General features: G+C 43.4%; 1 protein-coding gene across 1 annotated transcript in view; it reads left to right on the top strand.

Annotated features, from left to right (window-relative positions):
• The first annotated feature begins 1601 nt into the window (after positions 1 to 1601).
• The window catches only part of MYO1D (myosin ID), a 161957-nt gene continuing 137515 nt past the window's right edge, over positions 1602 to 26043 (top strand). The window contains exon 1 of the mRNA XM_030021143.2: positions 1602 to 1777. Within this exon, the coding sequence (XP_029877003.1) occupies positions 1683 to 1777 (95 nt within the window). The 5' untranslated portion in view covers positions 1602 to 1682. The remainder of the gene's footprint in view (positions 1778 to 26043) is intronic.

Genomic DNA, 26043 nt, shown 5'->3' with positions numbered 1-26043 from the left:
ACCCCCCCCCCCCCAGCCAAACACACCAGAAAAACAAAGCACAATATAGGGTATTTTGTTGGGGGTTTTTTTTTTTTTTTGGTGTGTGGTTTTTGTTTGTTTCCCCCCCGCCCCAGCTCACCTCCAAGAGCTCTCCCAGCCCTGTCCTGCCCCAGGAGTAGTCAGAGAGCCAGAAACCCCTGCCTATAACCAGGAGGGTTCATTGCTTTCAGCTGGGGGCTGTAGCCCATTGGGACCCACCAGGGATGGGGACAGGGACAAGGACAGGGATGGCCACGCCACCTCGCACCTGCACCCCCTGGCTCCCGCACCCAAACCAGCAATTCTTGCCCCAAATGCACTTTTGGGTGAGGCTGTGCTTGCTCCCAGGTTCCCCCTACCCTTGATGCCCTAATTAGCATCATTAAGCTAATTAGCTCGAGGTTCTGCGGTGGTACCAGCCCTCAGGGGGCCCGGGTGTTCCTGTGGGATTTTTTGCGTGGTTTTATTCTGTATTGATTTGGAGGGTTTCAGGGGGGTTCTGTAAGTGCCAGAGTGAGCAGGGTCTGGGAAGGCACCCAGGGGTGCTGGGGGCAGGATCTGGTCCTGCCCAGTGGGACCCTGGGGTGGACGGGTGTCCCCTGGGTGCAGGATCTGGCCCTGCCCGGTGGCGTCCTGTGGTGGGGGTTCTCTGGGGGCAGGACCATGTTCTGGGGTGCAAGGCACTGGGGTACAGCAAAAGGGGGCCAATGGGTGCAGGATGTGGCCCCATCCTGAGGGGGATGAGTGTGTGTGGGGGTTCCCTGGGGTGCAGCACCCCACCCGGCAGGGTGTTTGTGTGGGGGTGCTTGGGTGCAGCGTCTGGCCCTGCAGGATACGGGGAGTGTGGGGGGGTGTCCTTCCGTGCAGCCCTGCAGGACACTGTAGAGAGGGGTGGGGGTTCCTCGGGTGCAGGATCTGGCCCTGCTGCACCCTGGGGTGGGTTTGTGGGTGGGGAGGGTGTCCCCCTTGGTGCGGGATCCAGCCCTGCCCTGCAGCACCCTGGGTGGAGAGTCCACGGGGTGCAGGATGTGGCCGGGCAGCACCCCGAGGTTGTGTCTCCCCTCAGTGCAGGATCCCGCCCTGAAGCACCCTGAGGTGGGGGGGTGTGTGTGTGTCTTCCCAGGTGCAGCATGTGACCCCACAGCACCCTATGCTGGAGGGGCTACTCTGGGTGCAGAATACAACCCTGCTGGGGAAAGGAGAGCTCCCCCGGCTGAAGGACACCCCCCCCCTCCCGCAGCACCATGGCATGGAGGCTTCCCCCAGGTGCAGGATGAGGCCCTGCAGCCCCTTGTTTTGGGGGTGCGGGTGTTCCTCTGGGTTGCAGGATGCGGCCCCCCATACCCCGTTCTGAGGGGGGGTGTGTGTCCCCCCACAGGTGCAGTACGCACCTTTGCCCAGCAGAGGGCGCTCTTGCTCCCTCCCGCGCTGGGCGAAGGGCGGGGCCGGCCCGGAGGGGAGTGCTGTGTTCTCTCCGCGGGCCGGCAGGGGGCGCCGCCCGGTGCCCGCCTCGCGCCCGCCGGCCCCGCCTCACCGCAGGTGAGGCGGGGCCCGGCGGGCGCGAGGCGGGCACCCCCCCCTCTTCTCCTCACTCCCCCCCCCCCCCCCCCCCTCCGGGGGAGCGGCGGGGCAGCGCGAGCCCAACCGTCACCGTCGCCGCCATGGCGGAGCAGGAGAGCTTAGAGTTCGGCAAAGCGGACTTCGTGCTGATGGACGCCGTCACCATGCCCGAGTTCATGGCTAACCTCCGTCTGCGGTGAGCGCTGGGGGGGGCGGGGAACGGGCCGGTGTGAGAAGCGGGAAAGGCGGTAGAACCAACACCTCCACCGCCCCCCCCCCCCCCCCGCCGCTTTAGGGTGTGTGAGGGGTTGTGAGGCCTCGTCCTCCCGCTTCTCCACACACACACACCCCCCCCCGCCTCAGTTTGGCTACCGGGAGTGGGGAGGGGGCTGTGCTGTGCCGGTTTAGTGAGCTGAACCGGTCCCGCGCTGAGGGAGGTGTCGCAGGCAGCAGCCCCTCAGCCTGCCTTGCCTTGGCCCCTGCCGCTGTGAGGTGACCGAGCTCCACAGTGGAGCAAACCCAGCACAGAATTGGGGAATTCTCTATGAAATGGGGATACTTGGGAGAGCCAAGTGAGTATGAGGGTGCCCAGGGTGCAGGCAGGGAGCACCAAAGCCTTGCCTTTGGGTCTGTGGGGGCTTTCTGTCGCCCCTTTGGAAAACCTCTCTCTCCTCTGGCTCATCAGACCTCATCTGCTTCAGTCTCCACCTTGTACGCCTCCCCTCTAACAGGTATCTCGCTTATACTGACATGCATGCAAAGTTGAGACGGAAAAAAAACCTAGCAATAAAAGTCACCAAGTCCAAGGTTGCTCCAGCGCCATAGGAGCGTTACAGCCGTTCGCCGGTGCAGACTCGCTGCATTAACGTTTCGTGATCTTTATGGTTTTATTTCCCTTCTAGACGCAATGGGCTTCGGGAAGATCTGCATTTTCACTCCTGTCTCCTCTGTGAAGTACAGCTAAATCCTGAGCAGCACTGATAGAGAGGACAGCCGGTGGGGACCCTAAGTCTGCGGCTGTCTTTCACTTTCCATTATAAAAGATTCATGTGAGCTCTTCCTGATAAACTCTTATGCCCCTGCTTGTGCAAGGATTTGATAATTACCAAAGGGAGGCCTTTGGGATAAAAATGTGACTTATTGGCTGTTACTCCCCCCTGCCCCCCAGTTTTGCTCGGGCTTTACTGACTGTTCCTCTCCTGCCACTTGCATTCTGGAGATGGTTGAAATCAATAACTTGGCAGGCCCGTGCAGTTGTTGGACGCACCTGAGAGAGGCTCTGGCAATAATCAAGGGAAAAGAGGTGGGCTAAGCTTCCTCAGCTGGCATAAAACTACTGAGGAAGGAGAAAACTAAGCTCTTTCAGGCAATTGTGATGTCTCCTCTGGATGAAATCTGTAGATTTTGAGGTCTGGCTGCATCAGCTGCTGAGCGCCTGGGAACCTTTGTGCTACACAACTGGCTACCTGGGTGTACCTGTCTTCTGTGGTGCTGCAAGGTCAGGGCTCAGATCCTGGGAGTGTGAGATATAATAACAACCAGCGTATTTGATACTATTTTTTCTTTTATATTTTGGATTTCTATTTGGGCAGAGAGGGCATTTGTGTTTAAATACTAAGAAAGATATAATGTGAACAGTTGAGCTTTGAACCTGAGGAAATGTCAGATTTAAATAAATTTCGCAGTGCCTCTAAAAGCTTAAATTTGTTTCTCATTTGTGCATGCCATGACACACTAATTGTATTACAAAGGGCTTACAAACAAAGTAATTGTAATTAGCAGGAAGCTTGCATGTAATAGTTTGTTCTTGGGGGTTTTATACTTTGGTTAATGTGTGCTAGAATTGGAAATGGATTGTTATATAACTTAAAAATCAACATAGCATGTTGGTCGCGTTTAGGAATCAAATTTATTAATTGAGAGGTGCCTTGCACTGGTAGACTTTGCTAATTTTGTATGAAAGAGGATGAGTAGAACAAGCTAGCAATTCTAGATCCTTAAAATTGATATGTAGTTTGATTTTTTTTATATTTTTTCTTCTGTCCTGTTGCATGCTGATTGTCCAGACAACATCCTTGGGCACATCCCTGCTGTGTCTAATACAGCATCAAGTGTCCCTTTAACTCCAATATCTTGGTCACTGGTACTCAAAATCAGGCTTTTCCTTGTGACACCAATTCAAATTCTGGTTTCTTTTGCATGAGAATGCGTGCATTACTTTGGCCATAATCTGGAGTTTGCAGGCACAGTTCTGCTTGCACTTCAAGGTTGTCTGCTGTGGGCAGAATAATCTTGTGTTAAAAAAATTTCATACTGTTAATTTTTGTACCCTTGGTACTATCATCTCCTGACTTCAGGCTTGTCTGCACTGGGACATTAGGGAAAGCTAATCTGAATTTACCAAAAAGTGTGGCTTTTCAGTAAAATTGCTAAGCTCTGCTAAGCCCTGTTTGACGCTGCTGGTAGAGCTGTGGCCCTGGCATGCTGACCCAGCTGCACTGCTGGTGTTATTACAGTTCTCAAGCAACATTTGCTTCTCTTATTTTTACTGCTTTGGAGACGGTAATTAACTCTTGCTGCTGACGACACATTTTAAATTGTGTCAGACCCAAATTACACCCAGGATTCTGACCTGTTCGAGGGTTGATTATGTCACGTTGTGTTTTGTCACGTTGCGTAGATGGCACGAGTCACCTTTGTGCTTGTCATGCACAGAACAGAGCGGAGAAATTGTTGCTTCTCCATCATTAACTTCAAGTGCCGGGTTTGTTCAGTTTCCACTTGGATGGGCTCCACCCTATTCCATAAATCCAGCTTTCTGCCAGAGCTATTTTTGTTCAGGGTCACTGGCTGACCCAAGACGGGTTGTGCTGGATTTAGTTCCCAAGTGAGCCCAGATGTGGGTGGAATTGAAATCATACCAGTTTTGGTGCATGCAAGGATATTTCCCCAAGGATGTCTCTAGTGGGAAAAAGAGAAATGGTGAAGTTGCACTTTTCATTACTTTAATATTAGAATTTAGTGGTATTGACACGGGCTGGATTAGTGTGGCTGATTTGTTTGTTGATGTGAGTACCTGCCTGGGTAGGTGGATGGATGCAGTGTGAATTTTCTACTCATTTCCCAATCCCTACGCTTTGTGCCCTGTTGTTTGTAGGTTCGTGTAGTGATTCAGTGAGGATATCATAGTGTTAGTATTTTTTCATGGCCATGTCTTACGACTACTTAATAAACTGGCCATTTCATGTGGACCCTCAAGCAGTCACTGCATGTTACACGTTAATTGTAAAAAAAAGTCATCTGGTCTTTGAATTCTTTAGTTCTGAGTGGGCTTCATACCAGTGTCTGTTGTGATTCTTAGTCATCAGAATAATTAAAAAAAAAAAAAAAAGCAGGACTATTGGAACAATTAGTGTGCAGTCAGTAGCTAGCTTTGTTTCTTTATAGAAAACCTCCAAAGCTTTAACAGAGAATTGTTCCTGAAGTGGTCCTAAGTATGAATTATTATAAACAGCCATATTTGAGCAGTTTGCACTTGAGCAGATAGTCTGGCTTTCCCTTTAATCAGTTCTCTGTTGACCTTTATGGGCAGGTTGATTACTGCAGTAGTAGTTGGCATTTCAATTCCTATCAGAGGATGTAAGATTAATTGAAACACTTCTTAAAACAGGGAGTCTTTTCAATATCAAACGGTTCTTGGGTCCTCGCACTGGCATTCAAGGGCTAGTATTTAGCTGTAGTCTGAGTGTTACCTGCCTGTAATCTAAGGGAGAACGTCTTGCTCTGAACTTGTTAAAACACTTTCATTTCAGTGGGGGGTTTTGACTTATGGTGACTGTGACAATTCCACAGCAGGTGGAGCGAGACAGTGCTTGTGGAAAGGGAGCAGGGGTCTCGCAGAAGTTGCTAATGTTTTGCAGAAATTGTGGCATAGATGAAACTTGTGATGTGAACTTTTGAGTAACAGAAACACAAAACTGTATATCACCTCATTTTGCATCACATCGTAATGCGAATTTCAAGTGATGAAAGCTATAATTTTTAAGTTACTTCCTTGCAAGGAAGAGGACAAGAAGGTTATTTTCCAGAAGTGTAAAATATTCTGGTTACATGTGATTTTTCTGTGTTATCCCGCAAAGACCACTCATAGTACTATCCTGTACAGCTAGCATTTATCTTGATAAACAAATCAAAGCTCAGAGCTTTGAAAATGATATCTATGGCATGCAGAGAGGTAGCTTGATTTCTTGAATTATCTGTTCTGCAGTCTTAGTGATTATTTCAGGAGTAACTTCAGACTAGCTACTCCTCACAAGGTCTCAAATGCTTTGCAGGAGAGTAAGACGTGATCCCTTCTGTGCCGGGCGGTGAGATGTTGTGGGTGCTCGACAGATAAACTGAACACCTCTGAATCACAGCTGAGGGCTGTAAGTGGAAAGCCACAATGAAAGGCAGGGGAAAAAAGTAGACAATTATATAACGCAGCAGCATGGTAGCCTTTGGGGTAGTCCCATATGAGCTGTGTGCTCAAGGTCTTTCTGTTCTCATGTCTAATTTGTGAGCAGGTGCTACTTGACTCATCTTTTCCTGATTTCTAGTGAGTTGCTCATTTGTTGTAAGCATTGTGCAAATCACCTCCTGGGAACATAATAGATCTTTGTTGCGGTTATTAAAGAATTCAAGGATGCGTGAAAGGAAGACAGTGAAGGCACCTGGTAAGGTGTAATGATCATAAAATGAATTTTGGATTGTTTTCCTCTTTTTTTTTTTTAACTAGTTCCAGCATGAAACCCGATGTGGAAGGCTGTACTTGCTGCTCAGATAGTACCTGGTCATCCCAGCCTGCCTGAGTCTCAGGAAGTGGTGCGAAGAGCTACAGTTTAATAGTCCTTGCAGTTGTCTTCCTCCACACGTTGTGATTTCTGACCTCCTAAAGCAACACTTAATAAAAACACAGTTTTGCATTTAGTTAAAAATATGCAAAAGTGTTTCTTCTACTCTTTCTCAATTATTTCTTACAGTGCAAACCCCAGCATTTTCAAAGCTATCCTAAATTAAGGCAACAGTTCTAAATTTGTATTTATTGCAGATACTTTTGAAAGATAGATAATATTTGTTATGATTAATAATATTTTTGGTATCAAGAATCTGTAAAGAAAATCTGGTTCTCTGAGAATTTTCTCTTAAGTGTTTGCTGCTGAGGCAAGTGTTTGCTGTGCAGGCAAGGGTGAGGTGTAGGCTGTAGTCCTATAAAAAGGTTGTAGCAAACTGAAACAGGGAATTGGGCTTCAAATGCTGAAGAGGGATATCTTGAAGGGATTTTCTTGAGACAGTTGTGTGTAGGCTATACCTTTTGGACATCCCAAAAAAAAGACATCTTTTTCTTCCAGATGATGTGGTGGTTTGAGTCCGTAGTATCTGTCAGTCTTAACAATGATCTGGTCTGTGTTGTGGGTGACTGGTGTGAATAGCTGTTAGCCTCTTAGGTTTACAGCACGCTCCTGCAAAGCCAGTTTTGGATACAAGAAGCAGAAGATGGTGCCGAAAATGTATGGACTTCATAATTGCCTGAGTGACCTGAAAAGAAGCTATAATGCAGTTGTTAGCAGCCCCTTTCAGTAGGTGATATAAAAGGGCGTTTTTTTTGTGTAAGTACACAGATGTTCACTCACCCCACAGTTCTGAAAGGCCAAACTCTTGTTCCACCATTTAGTATTCTCGAGATCTGGAGTCTTGGTTATTTTCCTTTTATCTGTCCTCAACAGGTCTGGCAAAACATCCACAAGTTCTGGGGTTGACCAAACACTTTGTTTTGTTCCCATCTTCAGTGGATCAGAGTCCCCATAAATACATTAGGAACAATTTTTTCTCAGTAGGGATGTGGATCATTGATAGCATTTGATTCTTCATCTGTATAGCACCCTTTCTGCTCTTCCATTGACTTAATCTTACTTAGTGTTGGAGCAAAGGGGTGCTGTCTATACTGTATTGGGGTTTTTACACTGGCTTTCTTATCTTTCAAGCACCATCTTAAACATTCATATTTTTGGTTGAAGTTGTGGTGGGAGAGGTTTGGCTTCATGCTAGGTAGTAAAGTATCTTTAATCCTAGCAGAGGAAATAGTATGTGAGTGCTTGGTTTCGTTCGTGCTTTTGGTAATGAAATTTTCATGCTTAATGAACAAGCTTTTCATGCCTTTAAGCCATTTTAATTTCCTCATTTTAAATAGATATGAATATTTGAATTGTTCATGTGGTGTTGAATTAAAAAGCTGCTGGGAAGAGTCTGCTTTCTTCCTGGAGAGGGGTGCCTGTCACCACAGATGCTGCAGGACACTCCTCACTGCTGCTTGGATGGTCAGCAGTTAAGTCTTGTCAGCTCTTCTTGGCTTCTTCAGAATTGCTCAGCTTGCAGAGAGCTGTTGTGTCAGAATTTGGAATGAATGGAATGAAAATTCCCCTTAGTCCAGCAAAATTTGACTTACAAGCTTGGACTGGGTCCAGCTTGATCTTCGTAGGTGGAAGAGGCTATCGATCTCACTTAAAAAACAAATCCTAACTAGACAGGTAGCAAAAGGGAGGATCAAGGCCAGCTTTCTGATTTCTGCGGGGATTTAACGTTCAGTTTACAGAAACCAATAACTGCTACAGGTGGGCTCAGTGTTTCCTGACAGCTTTTGGATGAACAAAGCATTGAATGAGATGATGTCCTGTGTGGAATTTGTTTTGCCTCCATATGTTCTGAATTTTTATAGTTTCACTGAATCTTCTTTTACACATCTGTCCTCCCCTGACTTATGAATACCTTCTTTTCTCAGAGTGAAAGTTTACAGTAGTCTTTTTATAGCTGTGTGGGTGAGGTAGCGTTTAATAATTTTAACACATGGGTGTTGAATAATATACGAGGTCAGATTTATGAATGAGATTAGTCTTTCAGGGTACCTTACAGTTTTAAATTCTTACTCTGGTAATGCTGTGCACCAGACCTGCTGGTCCTGGCTTGCCAGCTGACGCCAAGCTGCGTTTATGGTACTTGTCAGAGCACAGATAACAAAATTTAATTGTAGGTAACTAGCTAGCAGCAAGCTGGGGAGGGGCATTCATGTCATATAGTGTCAGGTGTGAAGAAAAAGCCCTACAGAATCAGTTTTGTAACTAGAACTATTGTGAATTAGCTCAATGGGAGATGCTCTTTATTTCATCTTTTTTTAATAAATTATTTTTTTCTGCTGTTTACACAAAGTATATCTACAAAAAGTCAGCTGGTAATTTAGGAATTCCCCAGCAGCCTTTTTGCTTTCATCCTTGCCTCTTCTCTGCAATTATTTTGTAGATTCTGAGGAAGTAATATGGGTCCTGGAGATCCTCAGAGCGGGTGGTGCATCTGGTTGTGATACTGTAAAGTAGAATCCTGTTCTTGTTTTTGACTACCACACGTTTAAGATGGCTTCTATAACCTGCATCGTCTTAATGGCTTGTATAACCTGCATTGTCTTAACTGAAGTAATTTATCATCACCTTCTGAATTTCACTAGCTAAATGTTGACTTTAAGATCTGCCAGATTTTTACAGTAAATATTAGCTAATATTTCCAATGAGTCTCGTGGTCTCCTTTAGTCAAGAGTCCTTTGTATTGACTTCTCTTCAGAATTCTACCTCTTTAGATGGTTTTACTGATCTGCTGTTCCACCGATCCCTTGCATTCCTTTCGGGCTGGGCAAGCTTTTACACTACCTGAACACTTCTCCTTCAGATATTTGACTGTTACATCATCACTCTTCTTTCTCAGTCCCTGGGTCATGACTGCATCTTTTTATGGAATGAAGAAATTCTGAGGGGGGGGAAAGAAAGCATATATGTGAACACAGGTTTGCCTCTAAGTGTTAATTAAATAAGGGAGCTGTGTGCCCCTTTGTAGCAAATGCTCATTTCCCATTCTCAGAAGCAGAAATACAATTTCTAGAAGATTTCTGTTTCTTTCAGGGCTTTTCGGTTAGATCCGATGAGATCTCAGCTCACACTACTGCTATCATGTACTGATGTTTCTGTCTCTGTTAAATAGACCAGGAGGGGAAGTAAGTTTTCATTGTGGTGCTTTCAAATGCTAAAGAGAACAGCTTGGGTGTGAGGCTGTTCTGTCTTTGGGAGTGAAAAAGGGGCATTGGATAGATTTAACCCGTTGAAAAAAGACTTACTTTCCTCAAATCTAAACCATTAAACTGTTCCTCAGATAACCTCTATCTTTTGCTAGGAATGAGGTTTTTCTCGTTTGTGGGATTTGTTACAGCTAGTGTTCTTCTCACCTGGTCTGCGTGGGGCCCAGCTGCTGCAAGCTGACAGTGGACCGGTTCTGTTTGTGAGTAGTGGTTTAGATAGACAGCAGATAACATACTGGCAGATCCCAGGGATGAGAAGCTGAGGTAGGAGGAGGGGGATATCATGTAAAGACCTTTTAAATAAAACAGTCGTTAATGATAAGACAGAGGACCCACCCCCGTCATCATAGATGGCAGTGCTCTACTTCTTCTCAGGCTCATCAGTAGAAGTGCGACTAGTGCTGGGGCATAACAAGTCTGTTCTTGCTTTAACTCTTGATGGTGATGGTACTTTCCATTCTGCCCCCCCCCCCCCCCCCCCAATTTCAGAGCATTTTTCTGTGCAGACTTTATATTTTCTCCTTGAACAGTGTTGGAATATTTGTGTGTCACCGCTATTGCGTTCTGTCCTATTTACCTGTCTGTTGAAGCATTTTGCAGCAAACGGTTTCTGGTTGCTGTGATGTCAGTAGCCATCCCTTTTTGATGTAGAAGTTGGCAGCGGCCTGCTCTGTTGCTGCCATTTGCCTGCTTTGACCTGCCAGCCTTGAGATACGTGAAACTTCAGGCAACAGTTAGTGTGCGACTGTTGGGCTGGTCTGATCCAGAGCATTCTTTCCAGAAAAATGGACCATTGGGTGAAAATATGGCATTAAACCAGTTATGTGGTCTCTAGACAGCCACTTACCTGCCATGATGTCATTCTCATCCTTGGATGTTTCTTGCTGTACTCCAGGGTGTCAGCTCTTGGCTCTCACTGTCCCTCCAAAAAGTGTTGTCCCACCTGACCCTTCCTTTCTCCTCTTGCTGACTTCCTATATTTTTATAATTGTAGTATCCTCTTGGTTGTCCCTGGTGACTCCTCTCTCTCCTCTTGTTTTCAGTACCTTCTTTATACAGATGGATACCTCTGCCCAACTTTCCCTGTTGCTGAAATGTCTGTTCATGAGCTGCCTTCAGCTCTCCCAATGGCGGAGATGTCTTCTCTGATCTTGGCGCTCACTTTTCAGCATTGCCCAGTGAGTCAGCTGGAGTTCCTTTGCACTGGAGCAAGTGAGCTCTTCTGGACAGCAATTCACTTGTCCTGCCTGCACCATCTGACTCGGTCCTTGCTAGGCCTTTGAATGCAAAGTCAAATCTTGTTATTTCCCCTATAGTATATCAGACCCAAGCCTGAGCTATACGCAGAGCTGAAGCTCTTGCCTAGAGTCAACTTCACACTGATTTTTGTGCTCACTCCTTGTCTTACGCCTTGGCAAACCCCCATTTCCCACATATGCTTGTTCCAAGTTATCTATAGAGATTGTTTTTGCTTTCTGTTTTATCTGCTTCACCTATCTCTTTGCCTCTTTCCTGTTTGACCTCAGAAACATAGCTTATCTCCTTCCAATGTTTATCAGTTTCTCCCACAGCACTGATCTGTTAATATGTCTGTCTGAGAACTTGCTGACGAGCATTCATGTACTTTTCCCTCCATTGCTCCTTTTGGCATGGAAGAAACGCCTTATAAATTTCAACAAAGACACTGCCTCCTCCTTAAATGTCTAATTTATGAAGCCTACACAAACTTTGTCATGGTAGGAGGTTTGGTATGCTGTAACCGCTGATTATCATGTTGATCTGTTCAAGTAGTTTCCTGGTTCCATACTGGATCTGTGCCCATTGGATCATTTTCTCTTGGGCCTGGACAGAGCCTGGCCTGACGCTATCCTATCTGAGGTTGTTCAGGTAGAGAATAATTTGCTTGTAGTGTCATGATCTGTTCCCATTTAAGGTTGATGTAACTTAATTTGGGAACCCTGAAGTCTCGCTACATCTTCCTGGGAAAGAAAAATCAGAGATTTGTGGCAGGACTCTGTGCAATATGTGGTATATGATATGTGCTGCAAGAGGTGAGTGTTTAGTTTAGGGTAGTGTGTCTAACTCCATCTCCAAAAATAATGTTTTAAGTTTGTATTTTTGTGCTTGCCCCTGTACACATGCAATCTTACATGCTTTACACAGATCAAGCCAACTTAAGTGGTGTTTCATTGGGACTTCTGATGACCTTTGAATAAGTCTTATTATGGGGCTCCTGATGAAAAGGTTTTCAGTCTTGTCCTGATGTAGAGCAGATGTACATTACTACCCCTCAAATGAATTATACTTTGGGGCACCAGCTGAAACTTTCTGAAAAGGTTCCCTTTTAATATCTGGCTTCCATTATAAACATCAGACTGGTCAGCACCTTCATCATTGTACTGGGTTTTATTTATGGTGCCCAGGACAAACTCACAGTAGGGAAACTAAAGGGGGCTTGAGCAATTTTCTACATCTTTCTGTCCAGGAAGCAGAACAGCCAACGAGTAATGAGAACCCATATTTTAACAGCTTACTGGATGGCAGCAAAGGCAGTCTCACGATGAATAGCAAAGAAAAACAAACTAAAACAGAAAATTCCCTTTTCCCCCTGTATGAACAGCATGCCTTTCTTTCGGGAGAGCTCTTCTATGGTATATTGAGGTGGTAAAATCTGGCATATCAGCCTGCAGAAACTCTGGTGATTGTAAAAGCCTTTACATCATTGTTATCAAGAGCACAATGAAGCTTTCATGTAGCTAGACATCTTTTAGATGTTTACAGTAAAACTTTTGCTTTTATTCATATTGCTAAACTTCAACTAAATAGGTTATTTTTTTACAAGAATGAATGATAAAGTAAGTTTCACCTTCAAAGGAAAAATCCAGCTACCATTGTTTGAAGGCCTCTCTTCCCATACACTGTTTATAAAGCAACTGTATATCGAATTTATAAACTTCCAAGGCTAGAAATAGTGCCTTCCACTTAAGACCAGCTTATTTGGTGTTTTGTTCCTTCTTGATCCTGGGTGTAAAGACCAGGGGAATGAATGAAAGAAGACTCAAAGAGCTGTAGGTACAGTTTAGGCCTCCAGAAAAATCCCAGAATACCATACCCTGAGCACCAGGAGTCTTTAAGTGAATTTGCTTAGAAAAATTGTTGCCCCTGCATACTATGGAGAATATACTCTGTTTTGTTTGCTTCTCAAATTATCAGAAAGATGCCGTGCTGCTTTTCCTTTTGCTTGGAGGGACATAAGTACCCCAGTATTCTTTAAAGCTGGATGTAAACAGCTCCTTGGAACAGTAGCTATTAAACTTCGTTGAAAAGTGCTTAGCAATGACAAAAAAATGTTATTTCCGAAAGGATTTCTGTAGCACTGAGGGGGTTTTTTTTGCAAATGAAAGTCCAAATTTACCACAAAAATGTCCCTGTAACCTCTTATAATTCAAAACATATTACTTGCTTTTCAAAAGCACGGCAAATTACCAGGGAGACTTTCTAAAATAAGACTGAGGGTTAGATGTATAACTTTGTGGACAATGCTTCTTGACAATAAAGTGTTTCCTTTTTTGAGTTTCATCTGTATCACAGTCAGAAAGTAACTTTGCTTTATGTGGTTTATGTACTGACCTCTTTTAGGTGAAGAGAACACTAACAACGTTTGTATATGCCTGCAGGCATCAGTATATAAAAAGGAGTATATTTGTTTCCCTTTTTTTTTCCTATTAAATGTAGCATTTATGTCTCTAGCAAAACAAACAATAGAAATCTTGTCTTTGTTTGTTCTTAACTTGTTTTTTGGGCCGTACTGCATCCTGGCTTTCAAGGATGCAGACATTCCTGAGCTAGACATCTCCAGTCTCTGGCAGCTAATTCTCTGAGTCTTTATTAGTTATACTGAACTTAAACCCCTTTGAGGAAACGCCAAGAAAAAGTAGATACGTGTAAACCTTTTTAAACCTCGTATAAAACTATATAAGCCAGACTTGATAGGAAACTGAAGGCAAGTTGAACAATTTTGAAATAATTGGGAATATTTTGCTTAAATTTTTGATTAGTTGATAGAAAATATGTTTTCCATTAAGGGCTTACATTTTTGGAGACTTAAAGGGGGGCTGCTTATTGTCAAAATGAGTCTGTTTTAACCAAACATTTTGGCTGCCTTCTTTCTTTTTAGGTACTGTCACTCCATTCCTGAAGGTAGTGGAGGAGTGGCTGGTGCCAGGCAGTCACCCCAAATGCGTGAAGTGGTGGGTGTTGTGGGGTTTGGATGCTGAGTGCTCCCGCCCGGAGGAGCAGGGGCATGCTAGACTTCCAGCTGGGAGGTAGAGGTATGAAAGCCAGGAAAGCGTGATGGTGGACACTCATCTTTTAAAAGATGCTATGTGTATCATCCCCCATCCTGCAGGAAACAAGGAGCAATGTAAATCTCAACGTTTTCATTTAGTTGAAGAATGCCTGATTATTTTTTCCCTGCTTTTCTGTTTGGTTTCTGGATCTTTGATCCTCTCGTATCCTCTCGTCGAGGAGCCAAGGTGGCACCTGCCGCTCGCTGTATGAAGGAACAATTGAAGCAGCTGGCTTAGAGCAGATAGATCTTCATGTTCCCATGACTCCTCTGAGGTGATGACATTGTTTTGGGGCTCTGGTCACACACTATAGGCCATGATTAACTTCAGAAGCCAGCCCAGATTTGTTGCTACTGAATTTGGGGAGAAAACTCTGTAGTTGATCTTGGTCTCCTCCTGGGAGTTTTTTCCATAGTTGATTCGTCACTGGCAATTCAGCTGCTTTGCTAAGATGCTGTTTACTGAAGTTAGTGAGTGGGCCCTGTACAGACAGACACATCAGAGGAATTTGACTTGTTTTATTGTACAAACTAGCTTGGGAGCAGTAAAAATGTATTGTGTAGCAAACATTGTAGTTGAATCATGGAAGCTGTTGAATTGGGTCATAATCTTTTAAAATGTTAAAATCCATCTGGTACGACATTTTAACCTTCTGCCTTTCCTGTATTGTCCTTGTACCTAGAAAAATTTAACATAAGTTAAATACAGTAAACGTTGTGAATTTTGAAGACATTTTGTAGTGCTTTGACTAAATTAAAGGAAAAATTTGCTAGGGTTACATTTACTAAGGCACACTATTAAACCAAAATAAATTGCAGGATGGAACAAATTAACAAGCTTTTACAGAAAGACTGGCTTGGTCAGTAGGTCTGGTTTATGTTGTACTAGGGATGTGGGAAGACTTTGGAGAGCTCAAACATTTAAGTAGTCAGGATCAGTATTGTGGGTTATTTTTATCAAGACACTTTTGCTGCCTTTTTGAAGGCTCCTCCATACCTGTACATGAGTTATGTATCAGAAATCTTGTGCTAGTAGTAATTCCCACACCACTTTCACATCTTTTGTGCAGTGCCAAAGTATTTTTCAACTTAAGTGCCAAATTCTCGACTGTCTTGATGAGCATGGTAAGCCCCATAACCAATCTGGAAAGCTTTCAGGGGGAGGAAAAAACCCCAACCCTCTAACCTTTCATATGTAAATGTATTGGCTTGTCTTAGGCCAAAACAGTTTAAGATAAATGAGCAGCCTCTGTTTATCTTAATGAGGCATTTGATGTAGAAGCTGATAGCACTTATGGCCAGATCCCAAGTAATTTGCTGTGTAACAGCATGCAGGAAAATTGCACAATTGTGCCCACCCATCTGGTCATCACTGGGTGTCCACATGAATAGTAGGAGCCTTTGATACTCTCATTTTATCATTCTCTGAGTAATAGAGTGCAATGGATATTTTGCAAACTAAAAATTCCTATCACTGAAGACAATTCCTTTGTAGTTTTGACCTGGGTTTTGGTACTCTTTGAACACTCCGGTGCTGAGTGCCGAATAGCCCCCCTTTTTTTAATGTGGGGAGGAAATAACATGAAAAAACATCCTATCCCACATCACGTACAAACTTTCCATCTGTCAGTTAGGACACTCACTGTGTGTAAGTGGTGAGTGAGCAGCACTGACAAATTCAACCATTCACTGATTTTGTTTTCTGCTTTCTGACATTTAAGCCTTTGGGATGTGCTGTGGTTGCTTTCAAACTTTTCTTTACAGTGATGAAAGCTAAAAACCTCTCTTAATAAGGGTGAAGATGGTTGTATTCATTTACTCTAGCAGGATATATTTTAAGAAAAACAATAGTTATCATGAGACCTATGGAATAAATCACAAGCGCCAGCAGTGAATATATTTCTCAGTCTGTAATCTTGCCTTGTGTTTACCTCCCTGCTTAGCGCTGCTGTCACTGCCACTGACCTCTTGGGTTGTCTGGTATTAACTTGTCCTGCCATAGAGTTTTTGCATTTTGCCTTTGAAATTACATCTTTCACTCAGAGTGGAAGAGTGGAGTAGTTTTCAGTCTCACAGAAAGTTTGTGTCAATACAGAGAAGGTATCAGCAACAGAAGGATTTTATGGAGCAGGTGATGTCAGAATTCACTTTCACAGGAACTTTTAATGTGATGCAAGAACTGAGGGCTTTCAGTACAGATGTCCCTGCGTGCTTTCAGGTGCGGGTTCTAATGCCTGGGAACTGATTTGGCTGGAAAAAGGATCTGTTGCTTCTCTACTCAGGATCCCCAAGAGCCTTCCAGGGTGGGAACCAGTGGCACAATGTGATGCTGGGGGTCCTGGGACTCCTGCTTACTTGGGGTGGCAGAACTCCTTCCTCCCTTACCCCTTCCTCAGCACTCAATTCCCACCACCTGCTCACTGACCCCCCCTGCTCCTGCCTGCCCCGTCAGAGAGCTTGTAGAAGGTGTCAATGGAAACTCTCTTTTCTGAGCATATTTATGTTAATTTTTTTCTTTCTAGCATAGTTACCTTACATGTCAGTCTTCAGAAATGTTCTTAAGGGCCTGGCTGTTGAGCCAGCACTTGACCCTCTGGAAGCCACAGAAGCATCACTCATGTTACCGTGGTGCAAAATCCTTGCTTAGCTGTTATGTTCTGTAAGTTTGCATGCTATTAATAATTTTCTGGTGCTTCTGGATCCCACTGCAGTGTTTGTCACTCTTTTGCTTTTGCATTTCACATTTGCAGAGTGTAACTAGCTATTCTTCATGTGGCTTGGATTCTTCTTGCTAGATTTGGTTTGAATTACATCATAGAGACGAAGTTGAAATAGTAATAATAAATCACCTTCTTATTAAGTAGATAGCATCTACTTGTCTTGGTTTGACTTGCTTTCTTACCAAATGTATTTTGGGATCTCATGAAAACTTACTTATTAGATCATACTTGTGAAGATAGTATATGAGATTGTTCCTCTTATTCCAAGTATAACCATCCTGTGATCTTAATCAACATTTGCTTTAAAATTGTCCAGCCAGCAATTCCCTGACAAATTTGGCCAACACCAGTGTTAATGTGGAGGTGGCTTTTTTTTGTTATGGACTTAGTTCCTTCTTTTCTATCTACAGATATGACTGTGCTAGGAGAGCAGTTCGGGATTTCCTCCAAAGATGACTCATTATTTGCCAGATCCACCTATAGCAAAAATAGGACATGCTGTTACAATGTGTATTATTTAGGCTACTTAATATTTTGTCCAGTAGTCACTGAACTTTAACTGGTAGGCTTTATCTGTGAGCTTGCTTTTTCTTCCCCCATTTGTCCACCTAAAGACAAACAAAAACCCCAGGTGAAGTTGGAATGTGTCTCCATTAATGTTTTTGCTGCTAACCTGCCCTCCTATCTGCCTTGATTTTACAAGTGGGAGTGGAAATTGCCCAAGATCGTCTTTCAGAAAGCAGTAACGTGTTATTCCTGCCATTGACTCTACCTCTTGGCTGGTTTCTGTAGACCTCAGACTTCTGCATGCACCAGCCTGTGGGAATATTGGTGGTTAATTAGTGTGAGCCACACCAGTCCTGGTTTTTAATTTCCTAGATAGTCCCTGGGTAATCTCCATTTCAATGATAGTTTCGCTGTTGCAAAACTACAGCTGCAGCAAGGACCTGGTTTTGTATTGGTGAACTGCCATGTAGTTGCATTTCTCAGGAGATGTGCAGATCTCCGAGCTGATGGGATGGGGCATGAGAGAACTGGGGGAAAACACTCTTAATCTGGAAACTGTGCTGTGGAGATTCCCCAGAGAGCAAGCAACTGGTCTGATCAGGTATGGAAAACAGTACCCCAGCCACTAGCATTGTGATCTCTTCTGAGAGCATCATCTACTGAAACATCCAGAAGGAAGGTAAAAGTTCCTAGTGCTTTATACAAAGCAAGACCTTCCTGCCAGAACATTTATCACCAACAGCAGCGTCTTCACCAATAGCAGCGTCTGCAGTTGTCTTGTGTGGCAGTTCTCAAATACCGGTGTGATGAACTTGAACCCGTAACTGGAACAGAAGAAGTTAAGAAGATTTGTAGTTGCAATATTTTTGTCTACTCAGGACATTCTTTCCCATTCTCTTCCATTCCCCAGTACTTTGTTGCTAACATCTTTGTCCTCTGGCCTGTCTCATCCTTTATAAACAGTTTGTTTGGAGCCAAGAGCAGTCATCTTTGCTGTATGTGTATCGGACAGGTGTTTAAAGAACTGCCTTTCAAATTAATGAGAAGGTTAAGTGGGAAGCTGTTGTCTACTTACGGATTAAATGGGTGAAGCTAAACACTAGGGCCTAAATAAAAGTGTGAACTATATATTTCCAGAATGAAATTAGCCTTGTTAGGATGCTTCTTCTGGGGTTCCATAATTTACAGAATTATTTCCTGATATTTATAGATATTACTTCCTAAAAGGAGATTGTTATCAATGCTTTAGTGCTCCCTCAGGGCTTCAACAACAGGGTGACCTGTAGAAAACCTAAATGGGTTCATTCTTCTCAACTTAAATTCCTTCTGTCAAAATGGGAATAACTCTTTGGGTAGGGAAATGTTTTTAGCAGGATCCTGTCTGCTCAGTGGTGGTCCATCTTCACTGGATTCAGGTTGGTTGTGTCATGGGGAGGGATGGTGCTTTTCAGCCCTGTGATTATTAGATACACTCCACCCTTGAAAGCTCCCACTCCTTTTGCTGCTCTTCCCTTTGTGGCTGGCACAGACTATGTTACGCCAGAGCGTCGGCATGGCCTGCGGTTGCATAACATACTGCAGTGGTCTAACCAGCTTTAGCAAAACAGTCATCTTGGACAGATGTTGCAGTGAAGTAGTGATTAATCGGGGAAAAATTTTAACAACCTTAAATGGCAGTAAATTTATTTTGGCAGGTGGAGACTGAGAAAATCATTGCTGCCATGTAGTGAAGTGTTACTCTGAAGAGTTAGAATTGCTTTTATCTGCCATAACGCTTTCTCATGCTGTCTCCTGTCTCAAACTTTTACTGGAGCAAGAGCTTCAGTACTGAAAACTCCTTTTTACAGAAACTTTTCTAACATATTTGCCATCCATGTGAGAATGTGGAATGACATTTTTTCAGAACTTCACTAAACATCGGAAGTACCATTGCTTCTTGCTTCAGATAATGCGATGCACATACTTAGGATAAGGAATAAAATATCCTTCTGAATTGATATGATGACAACTTTAGTGTTATTCTAAAGTTTGTCTTTTCAAGACCTATGAACTGGCATTGCATATAACACCGAATATCTTCTGTGAGACTGTACAGGATAAAGTGATCTATCAGCCTGCCAGACTGAATTTTTTGCATATCCTTGTAATAACCTTTATGAAGGTGAAAAAGTAACTGGGTTCATCTGAGAGATTTCTTTAATAGTGTCGTGGATGAAGACTGGAGCTTTTTAGGTTTAGTGAGACAGTAACCGACGTTTAAAAGATCCTTGAGAAGTGACTGATAAGGGAGAATTGATTACTGTGATAATTTTAGCAACATTCAAGATGCGAATTGTTTTTTATTCAAAAGATCCAAATTCTGAGCAGCTCTACTGTTGTATTTTATTTTGAACAGGAATTTAGTTTTGACTTCAGGAATAGGTTGCTGGCATTTCTCTTTTTTAATCTTTCCTTGTTGGCCAACAAGAGTTATTGTTGGTGCATCCATAAATTTCATGGAAATTTGTTTATTTTACTGAGGCTCTGTTCAGGGCAGAAAGCACTTAACTGAACCTAAATTTTATATGCTCTAGAAAACTTTCAGCCTCTCTCTCTCTGATTGTAATCCTTAGGTAGGAGGACTAAAAATGACCATTGAATGTTTATATAATGTTGTTATTGCCTGAGATGCAAGATGTATGCAACCTGCAGTCACAGTGACAGAACTATTTTTGGTTATGGTGTTGTCCTGTGTTCTTAATTCTTTCTTTAACTAGCAGAAGTGGTAACATGTAAGCTGTTTTCTTACCAATACTGTACTGGAAGTAGTCCTGTACTGAAAGTAGTCAGCAGACAGGGAACTACGCAGCCACTGAAGACCGTGTGTTAGAGTTAGTGTTTTCCTTGGAAAAAAAAAAAAAAGCATATATTTTATACAGTCAATCTTTCTGCAAACAGACAAGTTGTTAGTCTGGTAGGATGTAATTCCATATTCCTTAGTAGTTTGATTTCCTTTTGCCTTGTGTGTGCTTAAGCATGTCACTAGTCTTATGCTGAATTGATGTTGACTCTAAGGTACTTTTTTGAGTAATTCAAGGGAAGGATATTTGTGAAATGATTGTGATTTGCTTTTTATCTATAGTAAATGCAGGCTATCAAGAGAACTTAAAAATACAAAAAGTATAGGCCCATCTGTACGTAATTTTCAAAGTCATGTTATGGCCACATATGATGGTTGTAGTTCCTAGTGCAAAGAACCAGCTGGCAGATGATTTTACTTGGTTTTTTTAATAAGGTATGAAGGCATAACATATCTGAAACAGCTGAGAGATTGGTATGGCTTAGAGTTTAAGTTTACTTAAAGCAACTCTAATTTAAGGCATGTTGATTTCTTCAGAAAGCTTTTGTTAGTTTGGATAGAGGCCATATTAGGTAAGATATAATTACTTGGCATCAAAGTAGCGATTTTAATAGGGAAACGGTTTAAAGCTTGATGTGGTGTCTGTTGTGGCAGTAACATTCAAAGTGTCGGTGCATACAGGAATAAGACACGGGTGAGGTATGTTTATAAAGGCACAGTTTCCTTATTTACTATATCACAATAGCTGTGTCTCATTTCCCTCCAGTTACCTTGCTGATCGGTGACTATCCTGACTGCCTACAGTCAGGAAAACAAGAAAATAATCAGGAAAAACTTCAGATTTCATGTTATCCAAAGTGCTTTGAGGCTGCAGCTTGCAATTCCAGTCTGTCGTCGTCTTGTGGAAATACTCCAAGAGGTGCCACACAGTCAGCGTGGACTCTGCTGCAGCCCAAGAGGAGTATTTTGTGTGACTTTACCCAGGATGAGGTGGGGTCAAGCTTGCCATCAGAGATGTGTTCAGAGGTTCAAGAGGTCTAGTACTGCTGGCTAAGTAGCCACAGCTGAGGTGTTTTTAAATCCTTTTTCCTGATACTGAAAATAATTGTTAAAAACCTCCTTAAATTCCCTTTGACCAGCTACTTCATTTTTCTTGTGTTTTTGTCGTTGCCCTAAATGGAGTCAAGGCAGTCTGGAATAATGTGTGTGGAATCAACAGGCCATTTTTTGTTGCATACGGTTTTCCTTTGAGATGACCTTTAAGCCTTGTTAGTTGCATTTCCATTTAGGGAATCCTTAAACTATTTGACATTATTGGGGGGGGCGGGCTTAGATAGGATTAGAATTTTGAATGTTTGTTTTCTGATAGTAAATTGCCTTCTTGTGTGTCCTCCAAAACTTCACACAGAAAATACTATAAACAAGACTGCTTTCAGAGAGGTGACAGCAGAGATGGCAGCAGAAGCAGCTCTTGGGGTGAGGAGGTCCGTGGGGCAGAGCGGGACATACCGAGCACAGTGGCAGGTGACTGCTAAGGGCTAGTGCCCTGCTCATGTCCTGCTCAGCTGCAGCAGGAAAGGGTCTGGCATTGAAAATGTTCCATGTTCCCTGAAGTATGCTGGAGACACAGGATTTCTCAAGATCCTGGACACGTTTTAAGTTTTGGAGAAACTGTGCCTTAGTGCAGCACCAGGGAAGGTTCTGGAGAGCAGCTCCTCATTGGGTCATTCTTGACCTCTTCCTCACACATCCAAATTCTGGGAAGGCAAAGCTCGACAAGAGCTAGATTGTATCAGGAGCAGCAAAGGCTTTTGCCTGTGCTTGTCAATGCATCTTGGAGTTTCACGTTAGTGTCTAATCCTGTTTTGGAAACTTAATTCCTTTTCCTCCTCTTAAGTCATTTATGATTTGTACAAGCTGTTCAGATGATGTTTCACTACTGTGTTGAACATAAACTTTGGTTTCCTCTGAGTTCTCCAGTGTTCATGTCCATATTGGTGAGCAGGGATTGAAGGCGGTCCTGGGGCTGAGTGCTGCTCTCTTTGCAGCTGTGGGCATCTGCATAATTGGCAGCTCATCTCACCCAACCCCTCCTGCTCTGTCTGTGTGCCTTCCCTCCCTGGCCAGCAGGAGCAATTGTGGAGAATGCTCTGGCATGAAGATCTCTCTGTCTTAAGAACAGTCCTGCATTCTAGTTTGACACCTGTGTGAAAATTTCGCCAAGGTTCTCAGCCCTAAGACAAAGTAGAGAATGTTATCAGCAGTGGAGGAGTTAACTTGCTAAAAGTGTTTTTCCTGTTTAAAGCTTTTCTGGTACTCTGTGAGGTGGCATCAACAGTCACCTTGGGAAAGGTCAGATTAGTATTACATGGTCAAAATATTTCTCGTATATTTACTACAGGTTTATCAGGCACTAAAGGGATGAACCAAGTCAATGAGTTGCTGACTGACCAGCTGCACAAGCTTTGGACAAACTGGCTGAGGGGTTGATTTTCAAAGTTATGCCTCTTTTACTGAAGATACCAGCCTGGCACAGACTTATTTTGCTATGGAGGAAGGTGCAGGTCTTTCTGCTGGAGGGTTTTGTGGTCCACAGGTCACTGGAACTAGTTTAGAGCTATTTTTATTGTATTCGTTTCCTTCGGATCTATACAGGATGCTTGTTCTTTTAATGTCCTAGTTTTTATTATGATTATAGATTGTGAGTGCCAGCTGTGAAGGAGGCAATGCCTGTAATTGCAATTCTGCCTGGGAGTGCCTGGCAGCGTGTGTCCTTCTATAATGTCAGACTTTATTTGAAACAGACTTTTGTTTGGATGCCTCACTGAATAATCTGTCAATAGCTGAAATAATACCTTGATCCCAGAGTAAGTGGTGCTGCCAGGAATCCCACTTGCTTGTCTGGCTAGTTCCATGGTCACAGCTAATAAACTGTCTTTGCTCACACTGCAGCTCATTTTACTCCTGAATTGCCCTTTCTGCTATAGATCTGCACGTGCTGGCCAAATTGGGTTAGTTACCAATTAATGTAATGTATACAAACAACTGCTTGCTCTGCTGTTCTGAGCCCAACTCTGCCTACGCTTGGGATTATCTCATTCCTGCAATGCTCCTTGTGAACCTGTGAACTTCTGGGGGAATTTAATGTTGGGAACACCAACGCAGACCACCTGCCTGACTTTTGGCTGACCATGGCTAAAAATCATAGCCTAGCTGGACTTCTCGTTTTGTTGCTTGCAGTTGTGGTGTGAAGACAGTTGTGTCTAATAATTTTCCCTCTTTTTTAATTAAGGTTGGGTACAGTGTGAGGGAGAGAGAGGAACATAAGGGGCCCATGAACCAATTCCAGGGTTCATGAAGCAGCAATAAAGGTGCTATTATAAATGAGCAGTGGCTTGTAAAGGGTTGCAGTCTGCTAATGTAGGTTACTGGGTTGATACCATTGATTTAATAATGGTCCTTTAATCTGTTCAGATATTTTGACAGTCCTTTCAGTTTGAGTATGAGGAATTGGTCCCTTGTGAATTTTGGATTATTTCTCTGGGTCATTTTAATAGTTGCAAAACCTGTCAAATAATACTCAGCTGCACAGCACACTGCTATTTCTGATCAAACTATGAAGATAGCCTCAGTAATTGCAGTGGTGTTGAGGTAGTTGTCGTCCAACAAGCTGTAATTTGAAAATGGGTACCACTGCTTGGCCGGTGTGGTGGTATAGTTTAGAAGCTTTTAAAATATTACCTTCCGATACCTTTGTTTTGTTATCTACTGCTTATATCTGATGAGCATGCAATGAAGACATCACGCGTGCCCATCTTCTTAGCCTTTGTGTTATAATTACATGTTTGCAAAGCAATTAATGCTGTGGAGAAACTGAGAAGTGCAGCAAAAGTCTGTTTAAATAACCAGTTGCACACTTCTGTGCACTATTTGAACGTGCCATATGGTGTATGATGTATGGTAGTTTGTGTATTGACAGTTGGTCAGTGTATTATGAAGCCTATGGTATCATATGATTGGGTTAGTTTGCCCTACAGAGGCTGCTGTTAACAAGAAGAAAGGACTGTGTGTTTACAAACCTTTGAAGACAGAAGTGTGTTACGCAGTCAGTGCTTCTTCACCTTGCAGCTCATACCAATGGAGCTTAGTTATGTATTCTCCTTTGAGATCTCTTTGGAAACCGAGTTAAAGCAGATGATCCAGGAGGGACTTCAGGAGCAAAGCAATCTGAACCAACCCAGTTAAAACAGGAATATGAATACTGCCCTCGTTTGGAAGGGAGTGATCAGTAAGTAAGGAAGCCAGCAATAAATGATCAAAAAGAATACCAAATTTCTGAAAGTCTTCCTAGTTTGTGGAGGTAATGTTTTATGTTGTGTGTATACTGTTATACGGTTTGAAACTGAAATGGTGCTTTACGTTGTCAGTAACACCTGGGTGTTAGCACCATCTTCTTTCCTTACTTAATGAGGGATATGGGGGGCTTAAAAACAAGATAGTCAAGCAGCAGTAAGTTAATGTTTAGTTTTAGCAGTATCTGTTTTATTTGCTGTACATTTAATCCTCAGTTGCCCTGGGGTGGATGATCTGGTTGCAAATTAACCACACCATTGATAAAGGCGTATGTGAGCTCCATTCACAAGCAGCTCAGTCATGGCAGAGCACAGCAGCCTAGGTGTGGTGCTGGGAGAACGCGTGTGTGCTGCTTTCAGGCTGGGGAGTCATATCACTGTTTTCTTGCCCTGTGAAACTCCCACTAATGAAGCTACAGAGCTGAGGTGGCTCCAAGCAGAGCTGGCTTTTGCCTTTTGCCACCATATTCTCAGAGCAGGGACCCTGGGGAAGAAGCTGCAGAGATCTCCTAGCAGGAGGTGAACCCCACTTCTGCAACGTGGAGAGCATACAGGAGCTAGTGATGTTAAGGTCAATGCAGTTGATGAATCAACCCCAAAATTTCACCTGCCTGAATGTAGGTGTCTAGTGGAAGGCTTGTGGCAGTGTGCTAGTTAACCCGGATGCAGGGCTGGCAAGCTGGAAATGGAAGCACTGCTCTCTACAGGGGTTTGGCAAACTGGCTTTGTCCTGCAGGGCTACTCAAATTAAAAAAATGTAACCTGGCCTACATGAAGGTACCCTGTGGGAGCAGCCATGGTGTATGGTGCAGAATGTGGTCTGTTGGAGACCTCTGGGAGTGTATATGCAAAGACCTGTTGAGAAAGATCCCTCTCCCAGGACTGCTGCAGATGCTAGGCAGTGTGGCTGTGTGAGATGTCTCCTTGACAAGGAGCTAGCAAGGATGTTGTGTTTTGAGCTGCTTTGCATCAACTGGCCTGTGGAACAAGAGTCTCCCCACAGTGGATCACAAAGATGATACAGATGTTGCTGAGGTAGCCTTTGTGTAAAAGCAAGATTCATAACATTATCAATGGCACAAATGGGGGAGGTGGTGCTCCTCCTGAAGATGCCTGGATCGCCTTGTGGATGAAATCCAATTACACAAAATGCTGAGCCATTCATTTACAGATGAGTAATGTGCTGTAAATTGCAAGGTCATGGATCGGCAGCAGAGGATGATTAGAGGACACTACACGCACTGCGTGATACTAGCCACCAGTTCAGTGTGCTAGAAAACGTTCATGAGGCTCAAGGATGCAGTGGGAGGAGATGCAGTCAGTAAAGACAAGGAAATGTTGGTATAACTTCATAAAATATTAGCAGGCTTTTGTTTTAATAACTAAAGTTTGACTTGTTTAAACTAAAAGTGGAAACAAACCCTCAAACCTGAGCTGATGGAATTACACTTTTTCTGTTATTTCTTCTCCCTCCAGCCTTCCTTCTTTCTTTCCCTGCTTCTCCTCACTGCCCCCATCCCCACTGAAAAAAAGGGGAAAGA

The sequence above is a fragment of the Aquila chrysaetos genome, chromosome 8 (assembly GCF_900496995.4).
Source record: "Aquila chrysaetos chrysaetos chromosome 8, bAquChr1.4, whole genome shotgun sequence".
NCBI classification, from domain to species: Eukaryota; Metazoa; Chordata; class Aves; order Accipitriformes; family Accipitridae; genus Aquila; species Aquila chrysaetos.
Note: the sequence above shows the minus strand (reverse complement) of the source record. Positions and strands in the feature narration are given on the sequence as shown.